At 37.6% G+C, this 27546-nt stretch overlaps 1 protein-coding gene across 8 annotated transcripts in view; it reads right to left on the reverse strand.

Annotated features, from left to right (window-relative positions):
- osp (myosin phosphatase Rho interacting protein outspread) overlaps window positions 1-27546 on the reverse strand; it is a 720049-nt gene that overhangs the window by 239718 nt on the left and 452785 nt on the right. For all 8 annotated transcript variants that reach the window (XM_069816125.1, XM_069816128.1, XM_069816126.1 and 5 more), the window contains exon 3: window positions 21740-21805. In XM_069816125.1, the coding sequence (XP_069672226.1) occupies window positions 21740-21805 (66 nt within the window). The remainder of the gene's footprint in view (window positions 1-21739; window positions 21806-27546) is intronic.

Consider the following 27546-nt stretch of genomic DNA (forward strand, 5'->3'; position numbering starts at 1 on the left):
ACACGATAAAAACATTTAATACATATTCCGAAGTGATATAGTGTTTAAAAGTTGTGTAATCAAGATGTATAAGAAAATTTTGATAATTTCTGTAAGAATTCAGGGGCACAAAAAATTAATTATTGCGATTTGGAGTTTAAAAGAGAAGACGTAGCACTTCAGCCCCACTTACGAAATCAATTCTCACTAATTAGTAACATTTAAGTACGTATTTATACACTTTATGGTCGATGAATGTCAGAAAACAATACCGAAGCAACAGTACAACTTTCATCAACTGATCGACTCTTCATGGACTTCATGGACGTCTGATGTAGAACGGAGGTCGGCGACCTCAGATGAGAGAAGTCTCATAAAAGACTTGTCATTTGTACTCCGGCTGCATAATAAATAGACCTCGTGGCACACAATTACAGAACAGACTTCAAAGAAAGAATCTGTAACTTTCGTAACTAATCATACTCTTCATTGCTCTTGTACATATAGAACCTTTGACATTGGAGAGATTCTTCTTCAGAATAATAATGGTGTAATTATTTTGGACATACTTTCGGAGATTCCTGTGACGTGAGGTAGACTACAGACTCCACCTTAAGAGAGCCCAAGATGTCACAATGGGCAAAACTGATGCCATAGATATAGGAGAACTAATAATAGTTTCGATGCTGGAAATCATGATAAATTAATATTTTAATAATAATAATAATAATAATAATAATAATAATAATAATAATAATAATAATAATAATAGTAAACTGCCCCCCATTCAGGGTAGCCCCTACGGACTCAGTATATCCTCAAAAAAAATTATTATACATATGTAAACATAGATATTAAATTTTAAAGAAGGGAAACAAAGAAAAGGGCGTGAAAAATTACAATTGCTATTAATGTGGCACCATGTGATTAATTAGGATTTGGCAGGATTTTTTTAACACAATTATCACAATGTCATCCCTCAGAGATGTTGGCAGAGCAAACTGCCGTCGAAGACTACAAGATGCCGGAGCATAAATGAAGCATTTTCTGAAAGTATAATTTCTTTGTTACATTTTTTGGTAGAAATCAGATATTTTTACAAAATTTTGACTGTAAAACCGAAAGTGTTAGAAACGCTGATAAGGAGATAAAGAAATAAACATAAGAGACATCCTAAGATAAGGTGATTAATTTTAACCAGCGTGGTGTAATGTGAACTAGCGCGGCCTATGCTCAGAGGCTGTGTTCGGGCGCGAGCTCGAATTTCGATTGCACAGATTACCTGGTTAGGATTTTCCGACATTTTCCCCGGTTAATTGTAAGCAAATATCAGGTAAATCTCATGGTGAATACTCATTCATCCCATCAAAATATCATCTCGTTATCACAAAATTTATATCAAGTAGATAATCGCGTAGTTGATACAGCGTCGTTAAGGGAAGAGACGGGTGAAATTTTGATCATTTTTTTGTAAAAAAAATCGCATTTTCGTTTTCTTGTGCAAAATGAATCACCAATATCTTGTTTATAGGGTAAAGGTTGGTAAATTGTGATGAGTAATATTGTGATAGTTCTTTTTGAAAATGTATTACAATTTTACTGAGCGAGAGGAAAATCGATTTTTTGCGTCAACGTATTAAGAGAATGTTCGTGCACAAGTTTCTGCACAAAACTGGTCCTTCTTTCACTCAGTAAAATTGTAATAAATTTTCAAAAATGACTATCACAATATTACTCGTATTACAATATTACCAACCTTTACCCTATGTTCAGCAAATTTCAATGCTCTGCGGCGCTCGGTGAAAAAAAAAAAAAACGCAATATATAAATAGCTGCGTCCTTGAATTTTAACTCCATGAAACTTTTACAAGCTGTTTTCTCACATTTTTTTCAGCACATTTCGTCAGGTTCGAAGTGTAAAGGATCTTACAATTGTGATGCTAGGAACATGAAATTTCTACTGCATTTTCTATACACTGTGGTTAACAAAATAGCGCATTGTATTTACGATTAAATGAATAGCCTACTTTTTAAAATAAAAAATGAAATATATATGTAGTGGCAACGGAAAATTTTTATTTTTAGGTATGCTGTGATTATAAAAATTCCCCCCTCCTTTTTGTAGTAAATATATAGGAAAACTAATGCGTGACGTTTTTCTAAATATACCACTGGTCTTGCAAAACAAATTTTGAGACAATTTACTGAAAAATTGAACGGCACATTTCATTTTGAAATATGCCAAATATTTTAAATATTTTTGTTAATAACTCAGAAACTAATTGACTCACAGAAACGAAACTCGACCACATCATTATGTATTTTTATTTTTATTTTAGTTGGTTATTTAACGACGCTGTATCAACTACTAGGTAATTTATCGTCGATGGGATTTGTGATAGCGAGATGAGGTCAAGGATTCGCCATAGATTACCTTGCATTCACATAACGGTTGGGGAAAACCTCGGAAAAAACCCAACCAGTTAATCAGCCCAAGCGGGGATCCAACCCGCGCCCGAACGCAACTTCAAGACCGGCAGGCAAACGCTTTAACCGACTGAGCCACGCCGGTGGCTATCATAATGTATATCACCATGATTACGTGTACAAAAAATAAAAAACGCAGCTCGAAAAAATGTAGAATTTCATCCATTACCTCCATTAAATAATCAGTTTAAGAAGAAACTAGAGAAATTATCCAAAACGGATAAGATAATATGATAGCATTGATAAAATGAAGGTGTAAGAGAAACTGAAGATAACTTGTTTCTCAACTATTTTGGTCACTGTAAATCTCACAGAATCTTTCGGAGATAGAACCCCTGTCTTTTTCTTAAGCCTTCGGTTTACTGAGCTACGACTGACCTGCAAGGTGTATCTTATGTATTTGATGTGCTGGGTAGTGGACGGGGATGAAAGCGCTCAAAATAAGGCACAATGACAAGGTTAAATGAAGTAAGCACCTGACCACCACCTAAGTAAAAAAAGAAGACTCCTCAAATTAATCAGTCACTTGATGTGTTCAGCAGTAAAGGGTTCTTAAACTGGTGCGTGGGGGGTGATGCACAGTCGCTTTGTATATACTCATTTTCGTCTTCGCTTCACATGCACTCATTACCTTCAAGAGTTGTTTGAAGCTTGTACACTCAGGTGAACGCACTTTCACAAAGAGATGCGATTGTAGTGTGCTGAGAAGAGTTTAATTATCGGTATTTTAACAACGCCCGGGTCCGACTAAAAAAAAGTTATATTAATGAAGTCAAAGTTTGGAAATAAAATATTACAGTACTCTTGGTACAACAAACAGAAGAAAAACAACTCAAAGGAAATTAATATTATTAATATCTACATTAACGTTTGCTCTAACCAGTTTATGTTTTATTGTTTTACCTTGTTTATTAAACTCTGTAGCTATATGTCTCCCGTACAAAAGCGTGTAACTTGCTACCATTTACAGGAATTTCATTTCTATTGCTGCTATTCTATAACATGGCCAGGGGAAATTTTGTAACTAGACAAGTTCGCATAAAGAAAATTCCGAGGATACCGCGTCAAATTTAATTGGTTTATTTTATGATGCTTTGTCAAGTGCGATAGTTATCTAGCGTTTTAGTGAAATTAAGGTTGCTAATGCCCGTGAAATGAATTCAGCGTCCAGCGCCGAAAGTTACTCTGCATTTGCTCTTAATGGGTTGAGGGAAAACTTCGGAAAAAACCTCAACCAGGATTTCAACCCGGGTTCGCTTGTTTCACGGTCAGACATGTTAACCGTTACTCCACAGCGCTGGACTAGAAGGGCCAACTTCTCTAGTTTCTTCTAAAACTGATTATTTAAGGGAAATAATGGGGAAATTTCTATTTTCTACATTTTTCGAGCTGCGTTCTTGATTTTTTGTACATGTAATCATGGTGTTATACGAAATGATGTGGTGAAGTTTCGTTTCTGTAAGTCAATTAGTTTCTGAGTTGTTAACAAAAATATTTAAAACAAATTGGCATAATATATTTCAAAATGAAATGTCGTCGCTCAATTTTTCAGTAAATTGTCTGATTTTTTTTTTTGCAAGACCAATGGCATATTTAAAAAAAAGCGTCACGCATTAGTTTTCCTATATATTTACTACAGTTAGTGAGGTTTAAAAAGGGCGCGTCAGCTACTATGACTATTTGCGCCCTTATCTAAAATCCTTCACAAAACAGATACACAATACAAAAATCAGAATGCTTAAAAGAACTAAAAAGCGTTGTCACGGTTAAAACGAGGCAAACAAATGCAGTTTCAACAAGATGATGTATAAAAACCTTAAAAGTGAGCAGCTCTCACACCCTACCTAATATTTAAAAAGGAACAATGAAATAATAAACCAAATACCGCCAGAAATAAATTAGCCACCAGAAGTTATGTTTCAGGTAATTCTGAATATCTTGGCACCTCTCACGCCAATACACCTCAGACCCATTCATAAGCACCGTTCCTTGCTGCAGCATCCGCTGCCTCGTTTTTTACTACAAAAGGGGGATACAGCGTCGTTAAATAACCAACTAAAAAAAAATAAAAAATAAACAAGTTTATCAATGCATGGTTGGAACGTTTCAGCAAGCCCAAGACGCAAGTAGACTGGAAGATTTTGAAGTCCCAACCGATTTCTTTCTCATGAACCAGCCGAATTCTTTCTTATGTAAACATTGCTGAGAAACCTGTCTCACATAGAAAAAACATTATTATTATTATTATTATTATTATTATTATTATTATTATTATTATGTTCGCGGCCCCCTATTAACTCTGCTTTGGCACTCCAGAGGGCAGTGGCCCCCCAGTTGAGGATTACCGATTCTGACGACATTCCCACTGCAGAACTTTAGATAAGTGCGTTACAACTCTATCTGGGATTACAAGTGTGTTTCTTGTCTTTGTCATTCTGTGTAGTCTCATCGTGAAAGAGAACAACGATTCCCGGAATGTGGCTGGTCTATTCTTGGTGCACGATTTTCAGTATAGTGAGGAAGGAACGAATAGGCAGAAGACACGTACAGTAATTTTTCATTTAACTTTCCTGTGAAGTTACAGAAACCATTCGGAATCGTTAGATGTTAATGGTAAGAACGATGCAGTAAAAGAGAGAGAGAGAATTAGTGCAGCGAAGATGAAACACTTTCTCATTATGTTTCACTCATTTTGTAATGGCGCTTAATTTATCACGTTGTGAATGATAGTGTTTGTAGTTTATTTCTTTTAAGTTATCACGTAAGGGGAGAAGATACGGTGAAAAACGCGAAAAATCAGTAAATTTTTAAAAAACAACTTTTGCTTTAAAATAATCTTTGATAAGTGAAAATACATTATATAAAATATAATTCATATTTATGGCACTGTCAGCTGCTACAACGCCATTTATAAAGCTCTGGTGTACAGGATTTTAAATTACACTAAACGTTTGACTGCAATTTCTAGTTAATTTTTTTTCATATTTTTCTCTTTAAAATACTCTTTGATATATGAAAAATACATTACGTAACATTCAATTCGCATTTATGGTCAGCTGTGACATTTTTAAAGTTCTGCTGCACAGGGCTTTTAAATGACACTGAACTTTAATTGCAGTTTCCCGTAACTATTTTTTTTTCCATTTCATACAATAAGTTGTATATCTTCGGAGCTATTAATGATACGTGCAAGATATTTTTTTACACACATTCTTTAAGCTATTTAGAAATTTTCTCTGAAATAAAAATTTGTTATTTTGTTACATTTGAAATATATTCCCCCTTATTTATATAAAAGTAGGCTATCTCTAAGATTCATTCTCAAGATCGGCCTACAACTGTTTATCTTAAAATTTTGAAATCCAATATCAATATTGTGCTCCTGACATTTTAAAGATCGTGCTACGAGAAAAAGTCATAGAAATTTTGAATTTAGCTTTAAAAAGGACTCAGGTATAACCATTTAGTGAATTACTGTATCCTGTTTTCTTTTCTTTTTTTTTAAACTAATCACGAAGTTAAGTTGTTGTAGCAATAGCAATAAATAAATACATATATATCATTGCTATATATCATATATATCATTGATATTGCTCTATATATATATATATATACACTCGTATAATCAAATGTTTCTATCTCCTCATCTTAAAAGACGTGCAGTCTTAGAAAAGAGTTTTGTCAGACGAGCGACCTGGTTCACAAGAGAAGGACTAGTTGAGGTAATCAAATTAGTTTTGTTTCGTTGTATGTCTTATCATGCCTCCTTTCTGGAACTTACAAAGTATCTATGCGACAAAACGTTTTTCTAAGACTGTACATAATTGAAATGCTATTGAAATACTATACTATGCACCCAAATAAGATACGCTTTCGTTTCCTCATTTCTACATAATAGCATCCTCTGTAATACAAAAAATAACATTTGATTGCATTTAAATATTGAATGAGATTGTAAGCATGTGTCATTCTTTTCAAGTTCAGCAATTCTGACATCCAACGAACTTTATAACACCAATCGCTTTTGTGAAAATTCTGCGATACATAACAGGGCAGGATTAGTGACTTAATTCTTTTAAGAGGGAACATTCCCTATTCCTACAGAATGAGGAAGTAAAAACTTGAACTAAAATCGCAGCGAAAAGGTAGAAATAATTGTTCATAAAATCAAATTTTCTCAAGATTCTTGTTTTGACGTGAAACGTCTATATTCAACCTACAAGAAGAGAAATGAAAGGTCTACTCTAACGTCATTCGTGGTACCATGGAAAGAAATGTAAGATGAACTTTGTGCCTCGTGGTTATCCACGTGATCCATATCGCTCCATTCTGTATTTAACGTGTCTCGGGTCCTCTCTCTCATATGGTAGCTATTAGATTACATCTATTTCCGGCTTTTCCCGTCACAATGATTTTAAGTTCCTTCAACGGAAAGGTGAAAAACTGAATGAGACAAGTGGCCTAAAGGCTCCGAGCTCATATAAATTCTTCCTCAAAGCCCCAAATTCCCTTGCAAAGATGCGATATCGCGTACCTTTTAATTATTGCGCCTCTCATTTTCTCTTCTTTTATTGCGTCATTCCACACGGCTCGTCTCACTCCATTATCCAATTATTGGATAGGGTGTACTCATCCTGCTGTGGTGGCATTTATTCAATCCTTAAATCCATTCTTATCTAACCTAAACGTTTCACACAATGCATTCATAAATCCCTGTCACTTTTTTTCACTACGAACGTACCATTTAATTTGTCAGTTTCTTCTATGTAATAAAAACGTCACGAAGAAAATCGTTATATTTTACTTTAACTATAGAGGAGAAGGTGGAAATATGGGCTACCATTTTGTTTTCCTCATAATAATGGAAAATGGTGTGGCATATTGCTCGGAAATCTTTATTGACACACAGAGTAATTATTCATATACAATTTTTCCAGTCTTAAAGGTCAATAGTTGCAATAGATATTTGCATATAATTGCTTTTTCAAAGAAAGACGAACTGGTCCTCTATAGGTAGTAGGGTCTAAATATGGGCTACCACAAAAAAATTTGAAAATAAAATTGAAAAAAAAAAACAAAAACAAAGAAACATAAGCAGGAAACCTGTGTCACATGAATGGCAACATTCTGTAAGAAATAACGCAAATCACGATAGTGAAAATACGGGACGTGTTAATGTGCTGGTAATATGGGCTAGGTGCGGTAGCCCATATTAGCAGCATCGACTCATGAAGGTTTCTAAGATTATGTATGGCAACTGTTGTCCTAAATAAACATTACTCTTATGCCATGTGATAGAGATATTCTTAATCAGTGCAACACATCAAGTGTGATTTATAAACACGAAATAAATTTCTTTCAATAAAATTGAAACTACATACCTGCAAAAACTTTAAAATTGATGAACAACACAAATAATACAGCACATACACACCACAAAGGCAACTGGTTTCTGTCTTTGTGTACGCAGACTGATGGACACGAGATGTACTTTTAGAGCTTTTTCGCTAGGTAACAACACCATATATAGTAAAAAACGAGGTAGCCCATATTACCACTCCTAGCCCATATTTCCACCTTCTCCTCTATTGCATTTCATGTCCATCATTATCGGGAAAATCGAATCGTAGATACGGATTATTAAAATCTATGTATTATTCTAGTTTAGAAAAAAATTGCTGTATACAAAACCACTTTCTCGGCATGTGGGAAGCTTAAAACGTGTGTTTCCTTAAAACTTTATAAAAAAGTTTTTTGCGGAACACAATACTTTCTCTTTATGAGAAAGTAAAAGTCGATAACCTGTTCCATCCACCATGAAACTCACATCTCCCGGACATCGAACTGATGTCCTCCTGGTAAGAAGCCGTCAGATTTCTGCATCATAAACAGAGCCAAGAAGAAGGAAAGGAAGCTGAAAGTGCTTCTGTTAATGCGTCCGATGATAATTTCAACCGTATGTGCACGACATAGACTGCATCCATCTCCGCTGAGAACAGATGCAGGATGAATCTGCATTTCAGAACGTACGCATGACTCGTGTATCAAATTCGTATTACGTTGGAGGATTGAAACTCAAGTTGCTTGTATCTTGCTCTTGCAGTTGTAACTAATCATAATACTGATTGCATATCTCAATTGTTACTGCAAGAAACCAGAGGATCGTGAGTTTGGATTCTTCATGTTTGACCGTGGGAGACGTAGGCCGAGGCCAGGTCGAGATATAGTAATCTTCGGGAACTCTGTATTCCTGCCTGCGGTATCGGATATTGATGGAGTTATGTTGCAACAGAGATTCGTAAGCAATTCGGATGAGTGAACACTGTATTCTAATCAATTGCAGCCCCACAACGCTATCAAGTTACTTGGATTCAGAGAGACTTGATTTTAATTCTCGACTTCTTGCTACGCGCATAGGGCAAACACAAGTCAGAAAAAATACCAAGTGAACTAACATAGAGAAGAAAGGAAAATAGGCTAGTCATTTCTTACTTGCCGTCAGATCAATGTCCTGGGTTGGAAAAGGAAAATAGGCTAGTCATTTCTTACCTGCCGTCAGATCAATGCCCTGGGTTGGAAAAGGAAAATAGGCTAGTCATTTCTTACTTGCCGTTAGATCAATGTCCTGTGTTGAAAAAGGAAAATAGGCTAGTTATTTCTTACTTGCCGTCAGATCAATGTCCTAGGTTGGAACAGGAAAACAGGCTAGTCATTTCTTACTTGCCGTCAGATCAATGTCCTGGGTTGGAAAAAGAAAATAGGCTAGTCATTTCTTACTTGCCGTCAGATCAATGTCCTGGGTTGGAAAAGGAAAATAGGCTAGTCATTTGTTACATGCCGTCAGATCAATGTCCTGGGTTGGAAAAGGAAAATAGGCTAGTTATTTCTTACTTGCCGACAGATCAATGTCCTGCGTTGGAAAAGGAAAAAAAGGCTAGTCATTTAAACTCCGAAAAGCAAGTTGAGGACGTAGGCACATCAGTTCAACTCACTCTGATATATGGTTTTATTGCATACCTATCCTACAATTCAGAGTACTGTATATGCACAGTACTTTTTAAGGGAGTTGAGTTTTAGTACTAAAATGCTACTGGGAAGCGTTAAGAAGAAAAATTTTCTGCATATGTAAGAAGAAAAATGTTCTGCAAATGTAAGAAGAAAAATGTTCTGCAAATGTCAATTTTTTGTATATTATATCGGTTTTGTGAGCTCTGAATTCAAGGCAAGAACACAGGAAGTGCTGGAAGACGAACCAAATTTTTTTGTATGCGAGACCAATATTCCGATTATGTTATTAAAGCGTGAAACATGAACAGTTAAACGGCGTATCCAAGCGCTACCAACACAGTGAATGGTTATTGAGCTCTGTGCAGAACGTAGCGGTCGATGTAGTTTCAATTTATAAGAACCTTTCGCTTCATTATCCGTTACAGCCAATCAAATACTCCATCTTCCAATAATTTATTTCAAATCAACGACCTGCATCGATGTAACTTAAAACTGTGCTGACCACAAAGTGGCACAATTATTATAAGAATTCACAGAAAAATGTATACATATTCTGTGAAAAAATATGCACTCGATATAAAGTTACATGAATAGCGGAGAAATAGAACTGTTCTCTTACTCGCGGCACTTAAATGAGATGAAATATCTGTTCTCCGTACCATTCAGAACCCAAAGTGAGCTCGGGGGTCAGCATGAAAGTATCACAAGTAGCCTACTACGACTCCTTGTTCAGAAGTTTTAGCAATATAGGTTGTCGTGCTCAATTATCTAGATGGATTTTTACGATGCAAACAATTAACACGATTTTCCTTCGGAAACAAAAAACAGCATAAAGAGAATTCTTTGTCATCGTAGATTTTGGGCACGTAAATAAACCCTGTTCCTGGCTGAAGAGGAGCAGCGACAAAATCACCGATAACTATTCTTCGCCTCACCAAGCTCCCTGTTTTGCGAATTGTATACGAATTTCCTAGCAGGCCAATCTCAATTTCTGTATGGAAATGTCTTAATTGGGACTATAGCTGTCTCTGTACGACGTCTCGATTGAGACTGCAGACGCCTCTATAGGACGTCCCGATTGAGACTGCAAACGCCTCTATAGGACGTCTCGATTGAGACTGCAGACTGTAGGATGAAGTCTCGATTAATATTGCAGACATCTCTGTAGGACAACGTCTCGATTGAGACTGCAGACATCTCTGTAGGACGTCTCGATTGAGACTGCAGATGCCTCTATAGAACGTCTCGATTGAGACTGCAGACTGTAGGATGAAGTCTCGATTAAGACTGCAGACATCTCTGTAGGACAACGTCTCGATTGAGACTGCAGACATTTCTGTAGAACATCTCGATTGAAACTGTAGATGCCTCTATAGAACGTCTCGATTGTGACTGTTGACTGTAGGATGAAGTCTCGATTAAGACTGCAGACATCTCTGTAGGACAACGTCTCGATTGAGACTGCAGACATCTCTGTAGGACGTCTCGATTGAGACTGCAGATGCCTCTATAGAACGTCTCGATTGAGACTGCAAACTGTAGGATGACACCTTTGTACGATTGCAGACATCTATGAAGAACAAAATCTCGATTGAGAATGCAGATGTCTCCGTTAAGACGAGAGAATGATACTGCATAATTGTGATTGCAGGCTAACGTCTTGGGAATGCAGCTACACCTGATAAAGCAGAAAATATGTAGAAAATATAAGGCTCATAGAACTTGCGCAGACTGTTGTTTCGGAAGCTAAATAGCGGACAGGATATCAAAATTATAAGAACAAAGAGGACACACAAACAGAGCTGATGAGAGAGGGGTGAATTTACACTTTTCTGCTTTCAATCGAACCTGGGACAGCTTAATTTCTCAGTAGAAATACGTAACTTATTATTATGTAGGCCTATACTTAAATTTCACATAAGTAAGCTTTTAATTCGAATGTCCAAATAACTACACATTTTCGTGATAGAAATGTAGCCTAAATAGCATGCAATAACCTGTAAGTAGCAACATTTAACCACGCGATCTGTACAACATGGAGGCACTGCATAAAATGTGGAACACAGCTGCCGTTGGCCGACAAAGCAAGCTCGTCTTATCTACTAAAGACTAAATGCCTCGAAGGGGAAATATACGCCCATTCAGGAGAACTAAAATCTGAATTCAACATCTTGTATGAAAAGTTTATCATTAAGTGTTTGGATGCAAGGTTCATGCCATTAAGATAGGTATCATGAAGGATCTCTCTAATTTCTTTCGTAATCCGGATGGTAACTATTGGCATGCAATAATATCTAATCAATAACAAAAATACGAGTATATATTTCTAGGGAAGGGGGGAGGATTTTTTAATCCTTATATCTCATGGAGATGTATGTATGTATTCATTCGCACTGTAAATGGGTAAAAACCCGGTGGCTATTTTTTTTTTAGTTTTTTTATTCAAGTGTTTGGAGTTAAACGTCTGCTTTTAAGAAAGGCATATTATAATATTTGAAGTAATTATCAGTCATAATTATTCTGACAAAATATAGTTACACAAAGCACTCAACTTCCGAGCATATTTGAATTATTTCAATAGTCTCTCAATTCATTTTTTTCGAAGAAAATAATAATAATAATAATAATAATAATAATAATAATAATAATAATAATAATAAAGTATGAATTATTTATTTTTTGATCGTACGTGATTACAGAGTCATAAATCCACTTCAAATGGGAACGAACGTCTGGAAGACGATAAACTCGGCCCACATTCGGGGAAGACGTTGGTTCCTATAAGTCTGTCCAGTTTGTCGGTTCTGCGAACAAGCAGTCACGTAGCCGATTACATAGAACCTCCTCAATCCCTCCGCCTTTCGCCTTAAAGCGAATCTTGGAAACCCCTCAAGGTACAACTGGAAAAGCCTTTCAAGTGAAGCGCCTTGCGTACAGTCAGGAGCAACATGGCAAAGACCATGGCCTATATTACATGATCAGAATCACGACATTAATGGTTCATACTCAAGAACATTTGTGAAGGATGGAACAAGATGTAGAAAAATCAAGACTGATAGCGGATCATAAAGGTAGGTTCCTTGTCACACCTAACCATGGAGCTAGTACTCCAAAAATATACGTTTCTATGTGTATGGTATAAACGGCATAAATTCCAAAATCTCACACCGTCTATACCGTTTGTCCGACATTCAGTATAGTTTTTCTCACTATTTCTCCACCTGTTTAACTCCTGACACTGAGATTCCAAGAAAACTTCGTCTTGTTTAATACATCAGAAGTCGCAGTTTCTAACATACATTATGCGTTAGTAAAATTTTGATAAAATTGCTTAAATACTGTAAAACACAAGAATTTGACAGCATATGAAAATACAGATGTTTTCTTGAAGTACGGCATTTAGTATATTGCGATACAAGTGTGGTAATGCATTAAAAGTTTAATTTCTCTAATAAAATATCATGGTTAATGGTATCAAGTGTATATCCAAGCATTTATTCCCTCGGTCTAACTCACATATGATTTTGTTTGTAAACATGCAATAGCATCATCTGTGCCAAGTTTATTTCGAAAATCGAATTGATTTTTTAAGAAAGTATGTTGTATTTGACCAAATAATTTAATAGATGACTTTAGATATACATGTGAGTAAAGATATTGGTCGGTAATTTTCCATGCATTTTTTATCTCCTGATTTGAAAATAGGGACACTTTTTACTTTATCTGGAAATTTAACATATAAAAAGCACAAATTAAATACACGAACAAGCGGTTTATCCAAGAAAAGATTGAACAGTTTAAATATTTTGGAGAATATAGAATCTTCGCCAAGGCTTGTGTTATTTTTTAATGAGGAAACATGTTTAATTATTTCATTTACTGTTACAGGGAACAAAAACATAGAAGACTGTAGTTGTTTCATATTATTACAAAAATTACCACTCCTCCTAGCTCTTATAATAGAAGCAATTGCAATGCCAATATTTGAAAAATATTATTAAGCTCCTGAGCTATTTCAAATTTGTCCGTAATTAATACACCATCTTTATTATATAATTCCGTAATATCATCTTTCATTTTCGGTTCTAAGTTACTTGCCTCTCTAATTGTCTGCCAAAATTTTTTAGAATCACTTCGATCCACGTATATTAATTCTGTCTATCTGATATCTTCTTCTGCCTCGAACTTTTCATGAATGTAGCCTATGTAACCTGTATGTCCACATACTACGTGTGTATATTGGCATATTTAATGCATGCATTTATCCACGTATGAATCTGCGTATTAACGTTCGTATGCATGTCTGTATGTTTTTATCCAGGTATGAACGTGTATGTACTCTTGTATGCACGCCTGTAATTCTGCGGACTAACCAGTAACTTGTTTCCAGCACAACACACGCAATCGCCAGTAAGTGACCTACTCATGAACAGGTTAGCGTGCGTTAATTCAAGTTCATTAGATTTTTTACCGAAGTACTTCTTCCTGCTACCTCACTTGTTTTTCACTCAAAGAGCTTTCGGTATTCTGTAAGTACGTATACATACATTGAACAGATAAAATCCACGAACTATGCTGACCGCATGTATTCGAATTTTTTACATTAAATTACTGACCACACCGTATGTAGAAATAAACAGTTTTTAAGATGTTTGAGCAGAAAAAAATATAATACAGAGGACTAGCGACCGTTCCCAAAACACGTCAATGACTCGAGCACTTCATTTTATTCTACTTCTAGAAATTTACACATTAACATTTACTCTAGTATTTCAGGTATTAGCAATATTCTTATTTTCATTTATGCAAATATGTCTGTATTATATGCACTTATTTTATTACGTGTATACTGTTATGCGATGATTTATGAATGGATCTATTATTAAAAAAAATTGGCCTTTTTATTTCGGAATTCTGAAGGTTTTAAGAACACCTGGTTCGTACAAAATTAAAGTACGTTAGTACCTAAAATTTGGTCTCCTTATTGTGAATCGTATAGAGGCAACAGAAAAGTTAAAAAAAAAAAAATACAAAGTTCCGTTTATTTATTAATTTACTTTCTGAATTCAAATTACCATCAGACATAGCTTAATACCTCAACAATTAATTGTTCTTTATAAAACATTCAGTGGGCTCAGTGCATTACTTAACCAAATACAGCTCAATGCGAAAACATCAAATTTAAGAAATAGAGAACTGCTGTTCCTTACAGTACCACATACTTCACATCACGTGAATGTGTTCTACATACATTGAGTTATGTAAGACCTTAGGTTTGGATTTTGGTTATTCTTAAACAAAATTGAACAAAGGTAAACATTAGATAGACCTACACCCTATTATTTATGTATACTATGCATAATGTGCAGTACACGATTTACTTTTTTGTATAGACATTTTTTTATATTTTTATCTTCCTATTTCTTTTTTAATTCAAGTATTTTTTTTATTATTTTCTTCCCTTTTTCTTTATTACTTATTTATCTGAAAATAAGATCAAATTAATGCCTACGAGTCATTATGTAAACCAACACGATACAGTACGACAACCCCGATTATGTCAATTCAACTTATGCATTCCAAAAGCTCTATGCTAGTGTGCTAGCTCCCAGACTACAAAGTTCAGGGTTCGGATACTGTTGGGGAAAAAGCTTTTTAAACTTAATTATCCATGTTAATTTCGTTTATCATAATTCTATTTTACTGCACGATTAATACATATTTATTATTTATTTAATCTGACAGGATTAAGGCCATAAGGCCTTCTCTTCAATCCTACCAGATAGCACACATAAATAAAAAAAATAAATACAAACAGTGATGCAAAATCATCTAGTTTTAAGAACAGATCAATGTTCATCGCAATTTTACAAATGCCTTTCGGGTTACGACAACAATCGAAGTAAAATTAATTTCAATAACTGCCAAAGTGATCTCGTGTGTACCACTGCTTTGGAGCATGAGCATGCGCAATGCGTTGAATCTGGAACTTAGAAAATTCAGGCGGCCCTTTTTTTCCCCTCGAACTGTACTGTACATACGTATAGTATTTTATATTACTCTATTGTATTTCATTGCATTGCATGTTTATATATGTTTGTATATATGTATACAATTTTATTATGTATGAAAAACAGGATAGATGGTTGGACGTTACATATATTATATGTCTTCAGTTATGAACGTAATATGTTTTTAGATATAGTCTACTATCTAATTTCTAAGATTACACAGGACGGTAATCCCCAAACTTTTCAGATACGCCTCTCTCTTAATATTCCCCAACCATTACACTCGATTCAACGTCCTTTAAGAAAGCTCATTAAAGTCGTTGCAATGTAGCAACATGTCATATAGTTCACACACTTGTCTAACATCGACATGACACCCATGTATCTATCTCGGCTTAAGGCCGCCCGCGCATTTTAGATTGACACCTAAGATAACGTCATTACGAGATGGATCTAATATGGTCCTCCATTTCGTGGAGGCGGAATTAAAAGTTATCCTTGTGCCTACGTACATCGTGTGGGGTGCATGAGGTGAAAAACGACCTTGTCACTAAAAGTAGGTCAATTTTACGCTCTGGCCGATTCACCCTACATGACGCTCTCTACGAATAGCAGAGGGGAAAGAAATAATAATAGTTGTAGGTCGCTATCATTGCTTTAAAAAGGATGCGAGCTTGCAAGAATAAGGGACGTGCCAGAATAGTTATCGGTAAGTCTTCTGTGGAGAGCTGGCATCCTGATGAAAACAAGTCCCACTTTGTTATTAAAAAAACAATCATATAGGTATAGGATTAACCTACCCGAGTGCGAGACATAACACGTCTGTTGTGACGTCACACGTGCTGGTGTCACGCCTAACGAGAAAGACAGGCTTCGGGACGAATCGGAGTCACGTGATTATCATGGTCTAGTCATGGCCATCTTGCCAATCGTCTAATATAAATACCTGTTCAAAGTTCCAAAAAACAAGCAATTTCTATATTAAACTCACGTTAAAAGTGCAATTACATATAAACTTATTCAATGTTCGCCATGTTATGGCTAAAGGCTCATTCACAATGAAAATTAAACATAACGTAAGCGTTAACTTAACGTTACAGTAAAATCAAGAAGTCAATCATTCACGATGGGAACATAAATATAACAGCAAACATACTTGGTAACCATGAAACATAACAACGACGCCATTTCCTCATATTCTGTCGTATACTTCAGCGCTCCACGATTGTGTTCTGTTTGCAAATCACGTAAGCATAAGCATGAAAGTTTGGAGTTTGCAAACTTTCATGTTAACGTCTTACGGTAATGTTTATGTCAATGCTTATGAATCATTGCGAATGATCCCATTTGGTAGCCTGGGCGCAAACTTCTGTGTTTATGTTACGGTTATGTTTAATTTTCATTGTGAATGGGCCTTAAGAATGTGACGTCGCGACGTAGCCTTTCTCGTTAACCACGGCTGGTGTAAGGTCTGTATAACTTAACAATGCCGCGGGCTAACACATAGCCGCAACTCACAGTCTTGTCTTTTTTCCTTGATCACCCGAGATGCCTGCATTATTACGATTAGAACATAATAATCGTTTATTGATATTTTATTTATCGCCGTATTCGATCTAATGGAAACTGACGCAAAGTGAGTTCTTGTTCATTTTTCGTTACATCTGCCAGGCCAAGTACGTACCTGTATCTAATTTCCCATTGTTCTGTTTATTAATTTTTTACTTAAGATAAGTAACAGATAATTTAAATATGTGTAGTTATTTTGACTAAGTTCTGTTTCAAAGATTCTGAGGTATACAACTGCTCTTGAAGATCAATACGTTATCAGTTGGACACGCCACAGTTATGAAGGCAATCATTTTTTGAAGCCATAACCAGAAACGTTTGTAAATCACTACTCCATGGAATATATGATGCGGTACCTAGTTTTCTGTTCCTTTCTGCAACGGCGTCATGCTGGTCCAACTCACGTAAGTTTCAAGTACCAGTACTTGTCTAGTATGTAATGTTGAAATTGCGATTAAAGGCAAGAAAGGTCAAATTTTGACATGAGTAAAACGTCTAAGAAACATATTTGACAAGTTATGTGCCTTAGCCCTGCATGTGACCAAAAATATATTATACAAGACAAGCAACCGGGGAATCATAACGTCTTGACTATGCAAATAGTTAAAGGATAACTCCTAGACTATGAAAGAGTCGAGAAACTCGTACACGTTTCTCATTATAAGTCACCACAGACTTTAGTAGAGCCCATGGCCTCGTATATGTCTCTTATAAATTACCGTTCCTCCTCGCTTATAGGTATGACAAAATGGATCTCTCGTTGTAACTATTCTACTTATGTTTAAGGAACATGCAAAAGAAACTAAGTTGTTTAGGATTTGTGATTAGCATTACACATATACTGATCCAAAATGAAACTACTAAATAAGAACACTATAGAAGCCAGTCCAGCTTTTTTATACCAAAGGCTCATACGTGTGTATGTACACAAGAGTTAGGTAATACTTTTGTCTTACCAGGCTACAAGAACAGTTACGTAACGGATGTGGTGTAATGCATGTGTGCAAAGACATATCAAGTAGCCTAAGATAAAACATTATACTGAACAAATTCTTGATCGAATATAAAAAGAGCAATAAAAATAAAATTAAAAGTGTATAAAGAAACGTACAAGAAAATACGACGACGCAATACACAAGTTCTACTCTGGATAATAAAAGTCATGATTTATTGTGCTGCAAAATGTCGTTTCGGCGCCTTCAAACCGAGGTAATACGTGCCCACATGTTTTGGTTGTCCACTTGTCCGTGGCAGTTGAAAACACACGATTGTCAGTATACAACCATTAATCTGTGTCCTCCTATAAATAGACCTGTCAAAAGTACCTATAATGTCATTCCAATTTTAAAGACCCTTTCAAACTCTATCTTTGTGTATGACGACGGTATATTTACAGCTCAAAAAAGAATTAGTAATGAAAAAGATGTGTACAATGTAACAGCAATTCCGACCTTGGAGTTCGAAACGGCTACGGGGAAGCTTAAGTGTAAGCCACAATCTTGCACATGATGTAATTAATGTACCGGTAATGTTCTGAATTGTTTCGCGTATTGATTCCACGTAGTACTGACCCCATGTCACACGAGTCACGAGGCCCGCCTCGCACAAATCCGGACTACACGAGAGACAGTGAGTGGTTCTATGGCTACGAGGTGAGCAGACCTCGCATCTCGCAGTTATAGAAACCACTCACTATCTCTCGTGTAGTCCGAATTTGTGCGAGGCGGGCCTCGCACCTCGCACGTCGCTTGCGTCGGTTCAGAAAAACCAAGGCTTGCGATTTCTGGCAGTGTGACTAAATATGAGGAAGGAGTGAAAAGCTGCAATCAACTATTATTACTTGTTAAGACACACTTGTTCGGGTCCCAAACCGAGGTAATTTAATGCCAGAATCTCCAGACATCGATTCTATGGAAGGCTATCCTTCGATAAAGCAGATATCCCCTCCCGCACTCTCTTTCAGACACACTTCGGGTCAGACTGACGGGGCTGGACTCTGCCAAATGACAGACCTGGTGTATGAAACTTGTCCACTTGCCAAGCGTTATACGGAACAAAGTCTTGATAAGAAATAAACAAGAGCAATAAAAATAACATTAAAAGTGTATAAAGAAAAGCACAATAAAATATAACGACGCATTAAACAAGTTTTATTCTGGATAATGAGTGATATGATATATCGTGCTGCAAAATGTAGTTTCGAACCGAGGTAATGGGTCCCCACATATGTTCGGCTATCCACTTGTCCGTGACAGCTGAAAAAACACGATTCTGCCTCTTCCCAAGCTAGCAACATCATCTTGTACCACATCAGACAGCATCACAACAATTCTCCCAGAGTCGATCTGCCCAGAACAATTATTAGAGTCAGCCACAGAGCCAACTGACTTTCCACCTTTGAGACCCTCATCCTGGCTTTCCCAAGTCACCACGAAAAATGTCGGGATGAACCCAAAAAGAAATTGACCACGAATGTACATAGTCCCCAACACCTCTCGATATTTTCCCAATGTAATTTCAGGCATGGAGACTCTGTCGTCACACATTTCGCGCGGGTTTCTTATATAGTTATGGTTCGACTCCCAATTCATACTACGGTCATCAGTCATCCCAACCAGGGACTCAGAGGAGCAGTGAGGATTAGTGAGGACTGCTTCGCTCACCTCTATTAGTCACCCTCGGGGGAAAGGGCACGGGTTGGCGATTCCCCTCCCACGTAGGTCGCGTGGGTTTGTTTATTTCACTACCCGGAATGAAATATTGTGCATGCATCGTCCACACTCCCCTACAGCCAACAGAATCTCTTTACCTTTCAGCGTAGGAATCACCGCGGTTCCTCAACCCCGGTCCCACGAGCTACCATGAGCACTGGGGATAGCCTACGGTAAATAGCACTACCACGAGCAACTAATGACCACATACCTCGGAGTCTAAATTCGGCCGCTCACCTCTAGCTGTCCATTGCGATCAAAATTACTGAGGAGACATGACCCTAATTATATCAGACCTCGCGCACTAAACATAATACTTTGGCCTTTTTTCCTTTCAGAATTTTCAAAGTTCCAGTTCCGTCAATAGAAAGTGACCTGCAGAATGAGACAAGCGGCCAACCGGCTACAAGTTCACTAGTTTTATACTCACAGTATCAACCCAAAGAAAGGACGTGCACCAGCGCATGTTTCATATTATCATTATTCCCTTGTCTCTATTAATCTCTGATTCATTCGAAAGAAAATAAGGATACCGTGTAGCACACCGTGTCCACACTAAGAGTATACAGAAATAATAGCTTATAATTTCAAAACCGTATATTATAATTCCTTAAGATAAAACTCAATCAATATAAAAATTCTCTCCAAGATTTCGTTTCATACCTTTTCTATGGCCTTTGTTGTGTGCAATGTTTTGTTTCAAGCTTATTGTTAGATGGCCATTGTTGTGTGAAATGTTTCGTTTCAAGCTTATTGTTGCATGAATGACAATTTGCATTTATCAGTCTAGTTCCTTGTCAATCGAAATGTGGATGGTACAGCAACAACTTCAATGCGTGCTCTGGTTTGCAGAATTGAATTGTTACGCGTGTTCAGCGGCTCGTACGGAGGGATTGAAATGTGGATCCTCCTACACGCCAATCCATTTACGAGTGTGATAGAACTCTACGAGATAATGAAAGCTTGATTTCGAAGACAGAGAAACATTCTAAAAAGCAAGTGGCCGAAATGATTGTGGATCAGGTGCATGAATCATTTGCTAGAAGCCCACATCTCGTATCTTGATATACTGAAGAACTTTGCTATTGCACAATTTTCGCCAGGTTTAACATTTCAGCAGTATGGTGCTCCACCACAATTCCATCGAAATGTTAAAACGTTTTTTTGGATGTAACCTTTCCAAGAAATTGGGTTGGTAGAGGTGGGCCAACGTGCTGGCCGCCTAGGTCCCCGGATTTAACTCCTTTGGAGTTTTTGCGTGGGGATTTATTAAAAATTTTGTGTACAGCAGAAAAGTTCGTAATTTGATTGATTTGAGACAGAGTATCATTCAAGCAGTTGAGCTTATAACACCTGATATGTTGGTGAACACCTGGCGAGAGGTTGAGTATAGTTTTGGTACCTGTCGAGCTATAAATGGTGCTCATGTTGAAATGTACTAGTGGAAATAAAAACTTTTTCAGTTACTCTATACAATGCATAAGAAATTTATTTAATAAACCCTATCTAAGTTACGATATAAGCTGTTATATTTGTATACTTTTAGTGTGGACACAGTGTATATTAACAAAGTAGCCTATAAAGAAATTTTGTCTCCGAATAAAAATACGAACAATTTCGGAGCATAGTTGTGCTGTAACATTTTTACATTTATCACAAAATATAAAAAAATAACGAAGGTAATTATTAATGTGGGACGTTAAGAAGTGAAGAAGCTGCACAGATGCTACCAATTACGTCGGATTGTCGTAACAGGACGTGGAGAGGGCCTACAATCGCCAGTCCCCTGTTATCCCTGACCTATTGCGTTAAGCTCTTCTCAGCTTACTGAATAATTTATGACACAGACTTGGTTGTATTTTGGAACGTTGTCAAATATTGCGATTTTTCTTCCTCAGCATTAAGACAGATGACTCTCAGCGGGGGATGAACACACCTACTGCGACGTGCTTCTAATTACGACACTTTACTTACATGCTCGTCCACAGAGTAGCTCAGCTCTCCGTCGTCGTACAGCACAAACCAGCGGCGCTGCCATCTCTGAAACAAATGACAGCATATTAGGAACATTGAGGACAAAATATACTTGAAGCATTCATTATAAGCAGCCATATATGAACTGATTTGATATCCAAACCAATTCTGAAGTATTATACTCAAATTAAGACAATGTTTTAAAAGTGTTGATAGACTAGAAAAAACCATCAACAAAGTTCTAACCATCGAGGGGAGTAGTCCTAATAACACTTCGGATTTTGCCATACTGTAAAAGGAAAGAAACTAAGAATCATACATATTTTCTCGCTGTAATTTTATTATTGTGCAGTGATAAGTCGAACAACAATTTTAAGTAAATTTATGTCGAAATTCAACGTTCGATCATCTTATTGAAACCCTTCTAGATTCACACATGCGTCGGCTCGGTAGAAGTGTAACCGCAGGCACAATAGGTATCACCCACTTCCAATTTATCGGTCGTTGTCGCTCTAGATATACCTAACTGCGAGTAATATGCGTACAAAATTTGGTATAAATTCTGTTACTAAGAAAGGATACAGAACAATACTGCAATAGATCATTTTCAGAAAATATATTTCTACCATTTTTGTCTAATGGATTCAAATGAAGGGTTCAGAACCATAGTAGGCCAAGCGCCATTTACTAAAACCGTAGAAAATAAGGGTTAAAATAAAGTTATTACAATAATTCAATGGAAAAATATAGCAAGTAATATAAAGTATACAAATTAAAACTAAATGATATGTCAATCTTCATTAAACTATGATTATTCACTTAACTTTAACCCTTGCTTTCTCCATTTTTAATATATGGTGGTTGTCTCACTATGGCTCTGAACCCTTCAAATAAAGTAGGTAATACCGTCCACCAAATTGCAATCTGTTAAAAAAAATAGTCAACATAAATACGACAGTCATGCCATAATTCTAGTGAATATCTTGTACCTCGCTTCTTTAATGAAAAATAGACGCTTTACAATTGAACACCTGAACTGACAAACATGCCAAGTCCAAAATGTACTGAATTTCACTTTTTCCCTGACAAATGTTGAGGTTTTGCATAGGCTACCATCCTGTAAAAAGAATATTCCAAGTTCGACTCTAAGCCTGTGGTTTTTATTCATACAAATATTTATTGCAATAGGGCTACACTTATATTGGAAGCCTATGTAGTTGTATTGTTCTCCTGAATAATTAATTTAAATGGACTTAGGATGCTCGTCAATTGTTGTTTAGTCAACTGTCCACTGTACGAAGACAGGTCTGAACCTCACAAGTGATACCACATGGCACCACATATGAGGCAACTAGGCCAGGAGATAATGAAGTAGGGTGGCTAGTTCCTTTCCTCTCTATTGCATACGTCGCCGATTAGCTACAATTACAATAATCAAACTTCAATTGTATATAAACAATTATTATTCCTCTTACACATATTAAGTGAGACGTATTTTCTGATAATAGATGTATATGTCAGCCAGAACCTCAATCTGAGGTAACTTGTCAATTCAGGTCTTAAAATGAACATCTGTAATTGATATTTATGTTTTTACGTGGTCATTAAATGACACTACAACAACTACTAAGTTATTTAGCGTCGATGTCTTTGATGACAGCGAGATGGTATTTTACGAGATGAGGTCGACGATTCGCCATAGATTATCTGACATTCGCCTTACGGTTGGGAAAACCTCGGAAAAACCCAACCAGGTAATCAATCCAAGCGGGAATTGAACCCATACCCGCGCAACTCCGGATCAGCAAGCAAGCGCACTACCACCAGTGCTACGCCGGTGGCTGTAATTGATAATTTTATTGTGAAGTTGGAACACTGTATTTTGGCGTAAGTAATCGCGGTTGACTAGTGCAACTATTTTTGTATCTTTCGATATTTGATAAACTACATCGTTTTTTATTAAAATCCGACATGATGTTTAAAACTTCAGTAGAGAAAAACGAAGTTAAAATTCGGAAAAGATACCTTTTTTGCGAAGTTGCTGTTAGCATTTAGAGTATCTAAGTGCATGAAGCAAACTGTTGCCAAAAAAAAAAAAAAAAAAAAAAAAAAAAAAAAAAAAAATTGCGGTATTTTGCTAACACAAACATAAATCTGTAGTCAATCTCATGGAAGATCGTGTGGCTTAATGTCAACAATCAACTTCAAATTCCTTGCAGCAAAATTACAGAACGACTGCTCTTACTTCTTTCGTTAGTTCAATTAAATTTCTCTGTTATATTAAACATCAGGTTGCGAACATGTTATGTCGTATTTTGAAACACAGACCTTATCTACAGTTACATATTTGCGTATACACAAACTCATTAATCGATTCTTACAACCGAGTTGCCATCGGCAGTTTATAATAAATGCCAATGAAAGGATGCTATCTCTTCGGCGGTACAAGGATTGCCGTAAATAATTGCATTATCACATAAACAACGAACACACTACTACACTAGTATGTGTGCATCTGGCCTTTCTCATCCATCAGCTTGCTATTTCATCATATGGCTGTCATCATAACGATAGAGGAACAGCATGAACCGTGAGATCGGAGATTACATAGCGCCTGCAGTGTAGTCCACCCACTAGGCACTGCAGCGGTTGAGCAAAAACGTAAGAGATCAGAGTACCGCTAAGTACTAAACAGAATCATATTATTAGACTTGAAATAACTTCTTTCCACGTTGGTGAACAGTTCAGGTCTTGTGTGTCCGGAAGGGAGCGACGTGAAATTGAAATTCAAATTGGTATTTTTAAATCAGTGGTGCACAACGTTTTCATACACCGGTTCATCATCCGTATTAGACGCTGGAATGCAACAGTTCAGGTCCAGGAAGGGTAATCAGGACAGGTCCACACTACTCCTCTCCTCAGACCTGAGAGGTCAAGAGTCGCGCTCTACAGTTCCCAAGCAAATCACAGATCCTGGGTAACTTCAGTGTGGAAGGGCTACTCATTTTATCATAATCACCAACAGCCACAAACAAGAACATCAACATCATCTAGCTACATAAATAGTGAACACAAGCAATTCCAACGCCATTAACTCCAGATACATCGACGTTAAACGCAATCTACTCCAGGTATACCAATGCCACCAACCCAGCCACACCAACGCCACCAATTTATTCTATCCACACCAATAACAATCACAGACTCATCAATGTCATCCACTCACTCACACTAACAAAACCAATTCCAGCCACAAACCTATGCCATCAGTTCTAGCCACACCAAAGCCATCAATTCTAACGCACACCAACGTCACCAACTCAGCCACACCAACGCCATTAGTTTATTCTAGCCACACCAACAACAATCCCAGCCTCATCAATGTTATCAACTCAGCCACACTAGCACCAATTCCAGCCACAACCTATGCCACCAGCTCTAGCCACACCAACGCCATCAATTCTAACGCACATCAAGGTCACCAACTCAGCCACACCAACACCACTAGTCTATTCTAGCCACACCAACAACAATCCCAGCCTCATCAATGTTATCAACTCAGCCACACTAACAACACCAATTCCAGCCACAAACCTAGGCCATCAGCTCTAGCCACACCAACGCCATCAATTCTAACCACACCAACGCCACCAACTCAGCCACACCAACACCAATTCCAGCGGCACACAAATGCCATCAGCTCCAGCCACACACCAATGCTACCAAACCCAGCCAAACCGTCAGCTACCCAGCCATACCAATGACACCATCCCAACCATATCAACGCCACCAATCTCAGCCACACCATCAGCTATCTAATCACACTAATGCCACCAATCCGTTACATCAACGCCACCAATCCCAGCCACAACGTTAGCTACCCGGCCATACCAATGCCACCAATCCCAGCCACACCGTAAGTTATTCTGCCACACTAATGCCACCAATCCGTCACACCAACGCCACCAATCCCACCACACCGTCAGCTACCCAGCCACACTAATGCCACCAATCCGTCACACTTATGCCATCAATGCCAGCCACACCGTAAAATGCCCAGTCATACCAATGACATCAATCCCAATCATGCCAATGCCACCAACTCCAGCCACACTAATACCACCAATCCGTCACACTTGTGCCACCAATGCCAGCCACACCGTCAACTACCCAGTCATACCAATGACACCAATCCCAACCATACCAATGTCACCACTCCCAGTCACATTGTCAGCTACCCAGCCACACTATTACCACCAATCCGTCACACTTGTGCCACCAATGCCAGCCACATCAACTACCCAGTCATACCAATGGCACCAATCCCAACCATACCAATGTCACCATTCCCAGTCACATCGTCAGCTACCCAGCCACAATAATGCCACCAATCGGTCACACCTGTGCCATCAATGCCAGCCACACCGTCAACAACCCAGTCATACCAATGACACCAATCCCAATCATGCCAATGCCACCAACCCTAGCCACACTAATACCACCAATCCGTCACACTTGTGCCACCAATGCCAGCCACATCGTGAGCTACCCAGTCATACCAATGGCACCAATCCCAACCACACCAATGTCACCATTCCCAGTCACACCGTCAGCTATCCAGACACACTAAATCCACCAATCCGTCACACCAATGCCACCCACACCGTCAGCTACACAGTCATACCAATGGCACCAATCCCAACCACACCAATGTCACCATTCCCAGTCACACCGTCAGCTATCCAGTCACACTAATGCCACCAATCCGTCACACCAATGCCACCGTCAGCTACCCAGTCATACCAATAACACCAATCTCAACCATAACAATGCCACCAATCCCAGCCACACCGTCAGCTATCAAGCCACACTAATACCACTAACCCGTCACACCAACGTCACCAATACCAGCCACACCATCATTAACACAGCCACATCAACAACCCCAAATCAAACCAAACACCAATACCATCAGCTCCAGCCACACCAACGCCACCAATCCCAGCCACATCGCTACCAACCAGCCACACCAATACCAACAATCTCACTAATCCCAGCCACAACATATTATAATTTTCATTATGACATATAATAATAATAATAATAATTATTATTATTATTATTATTATTATTATTATAGTAATATTTTTTTTTCTTGGATGGAATCTATATTGCATGTATTTCAACATCTGTTTACATTTTTATATTTATGCAGATGATGAACTGTTGGTAAGGTATCCAGTTTCCAAGCAGCCTTAGAGAGATTTTCAGTTCATCCTATCCAAAAACCGGCCTTTAGTTGGTTGTGTTTCAACGTTCTGGGTTCTGAGAAACTCGAACACGTTGCTGGGAACAATGAACCGGGCAGCAGTAACGGACACGCGCTACGCAAAGCGCGATTTCACCACTCCAAGAAAGTGAAGACTTGTTTTTATATGCACAAGCGAAGACTTGTTCTCAATGTTGCCTTTACTTTTCAGCACCAGTACGCTACTTAGCCTTAATCGTATGTACCATGTGTGACGAAGTCTTTAACATGGGTCTAAAGATTCAATTGTTATCGACGGGAACTTCCAACCGCAATGCAATCAGTTGACGGTTCCTAGCCAGAGTTCGAGCGAGATTGATGGGGACACCGAAGAACTCTGAGGTTTTTGTGTTTTGGGGAAATGTTCACCAAACTGATCTACGGAAGCACACTATATTTAATTTTTATCATACGGAATATTACTGTTTGAGATAACTTAGAATAAAGGAAAATGTATCCACTCCCAAACGAGAGCAGATAATTTCACTGGAAATAGAAG

This window comes from Periplaneta americana, chromosome 17, assembly GCF_040183065.1.
Source record: "Periplaneta americana isolate PAMFEO1 chromosome 17, P.americana_PAMFEO1_priV1, whole genome shotgun sequence".
NCBI classification, from domain to species: domain Eukaryota; kingdom Metazoa; phylum Arthropoda; class Insecta; order Blattodea; family Blattidae; genus Periplaneta; species Periplaneta americana.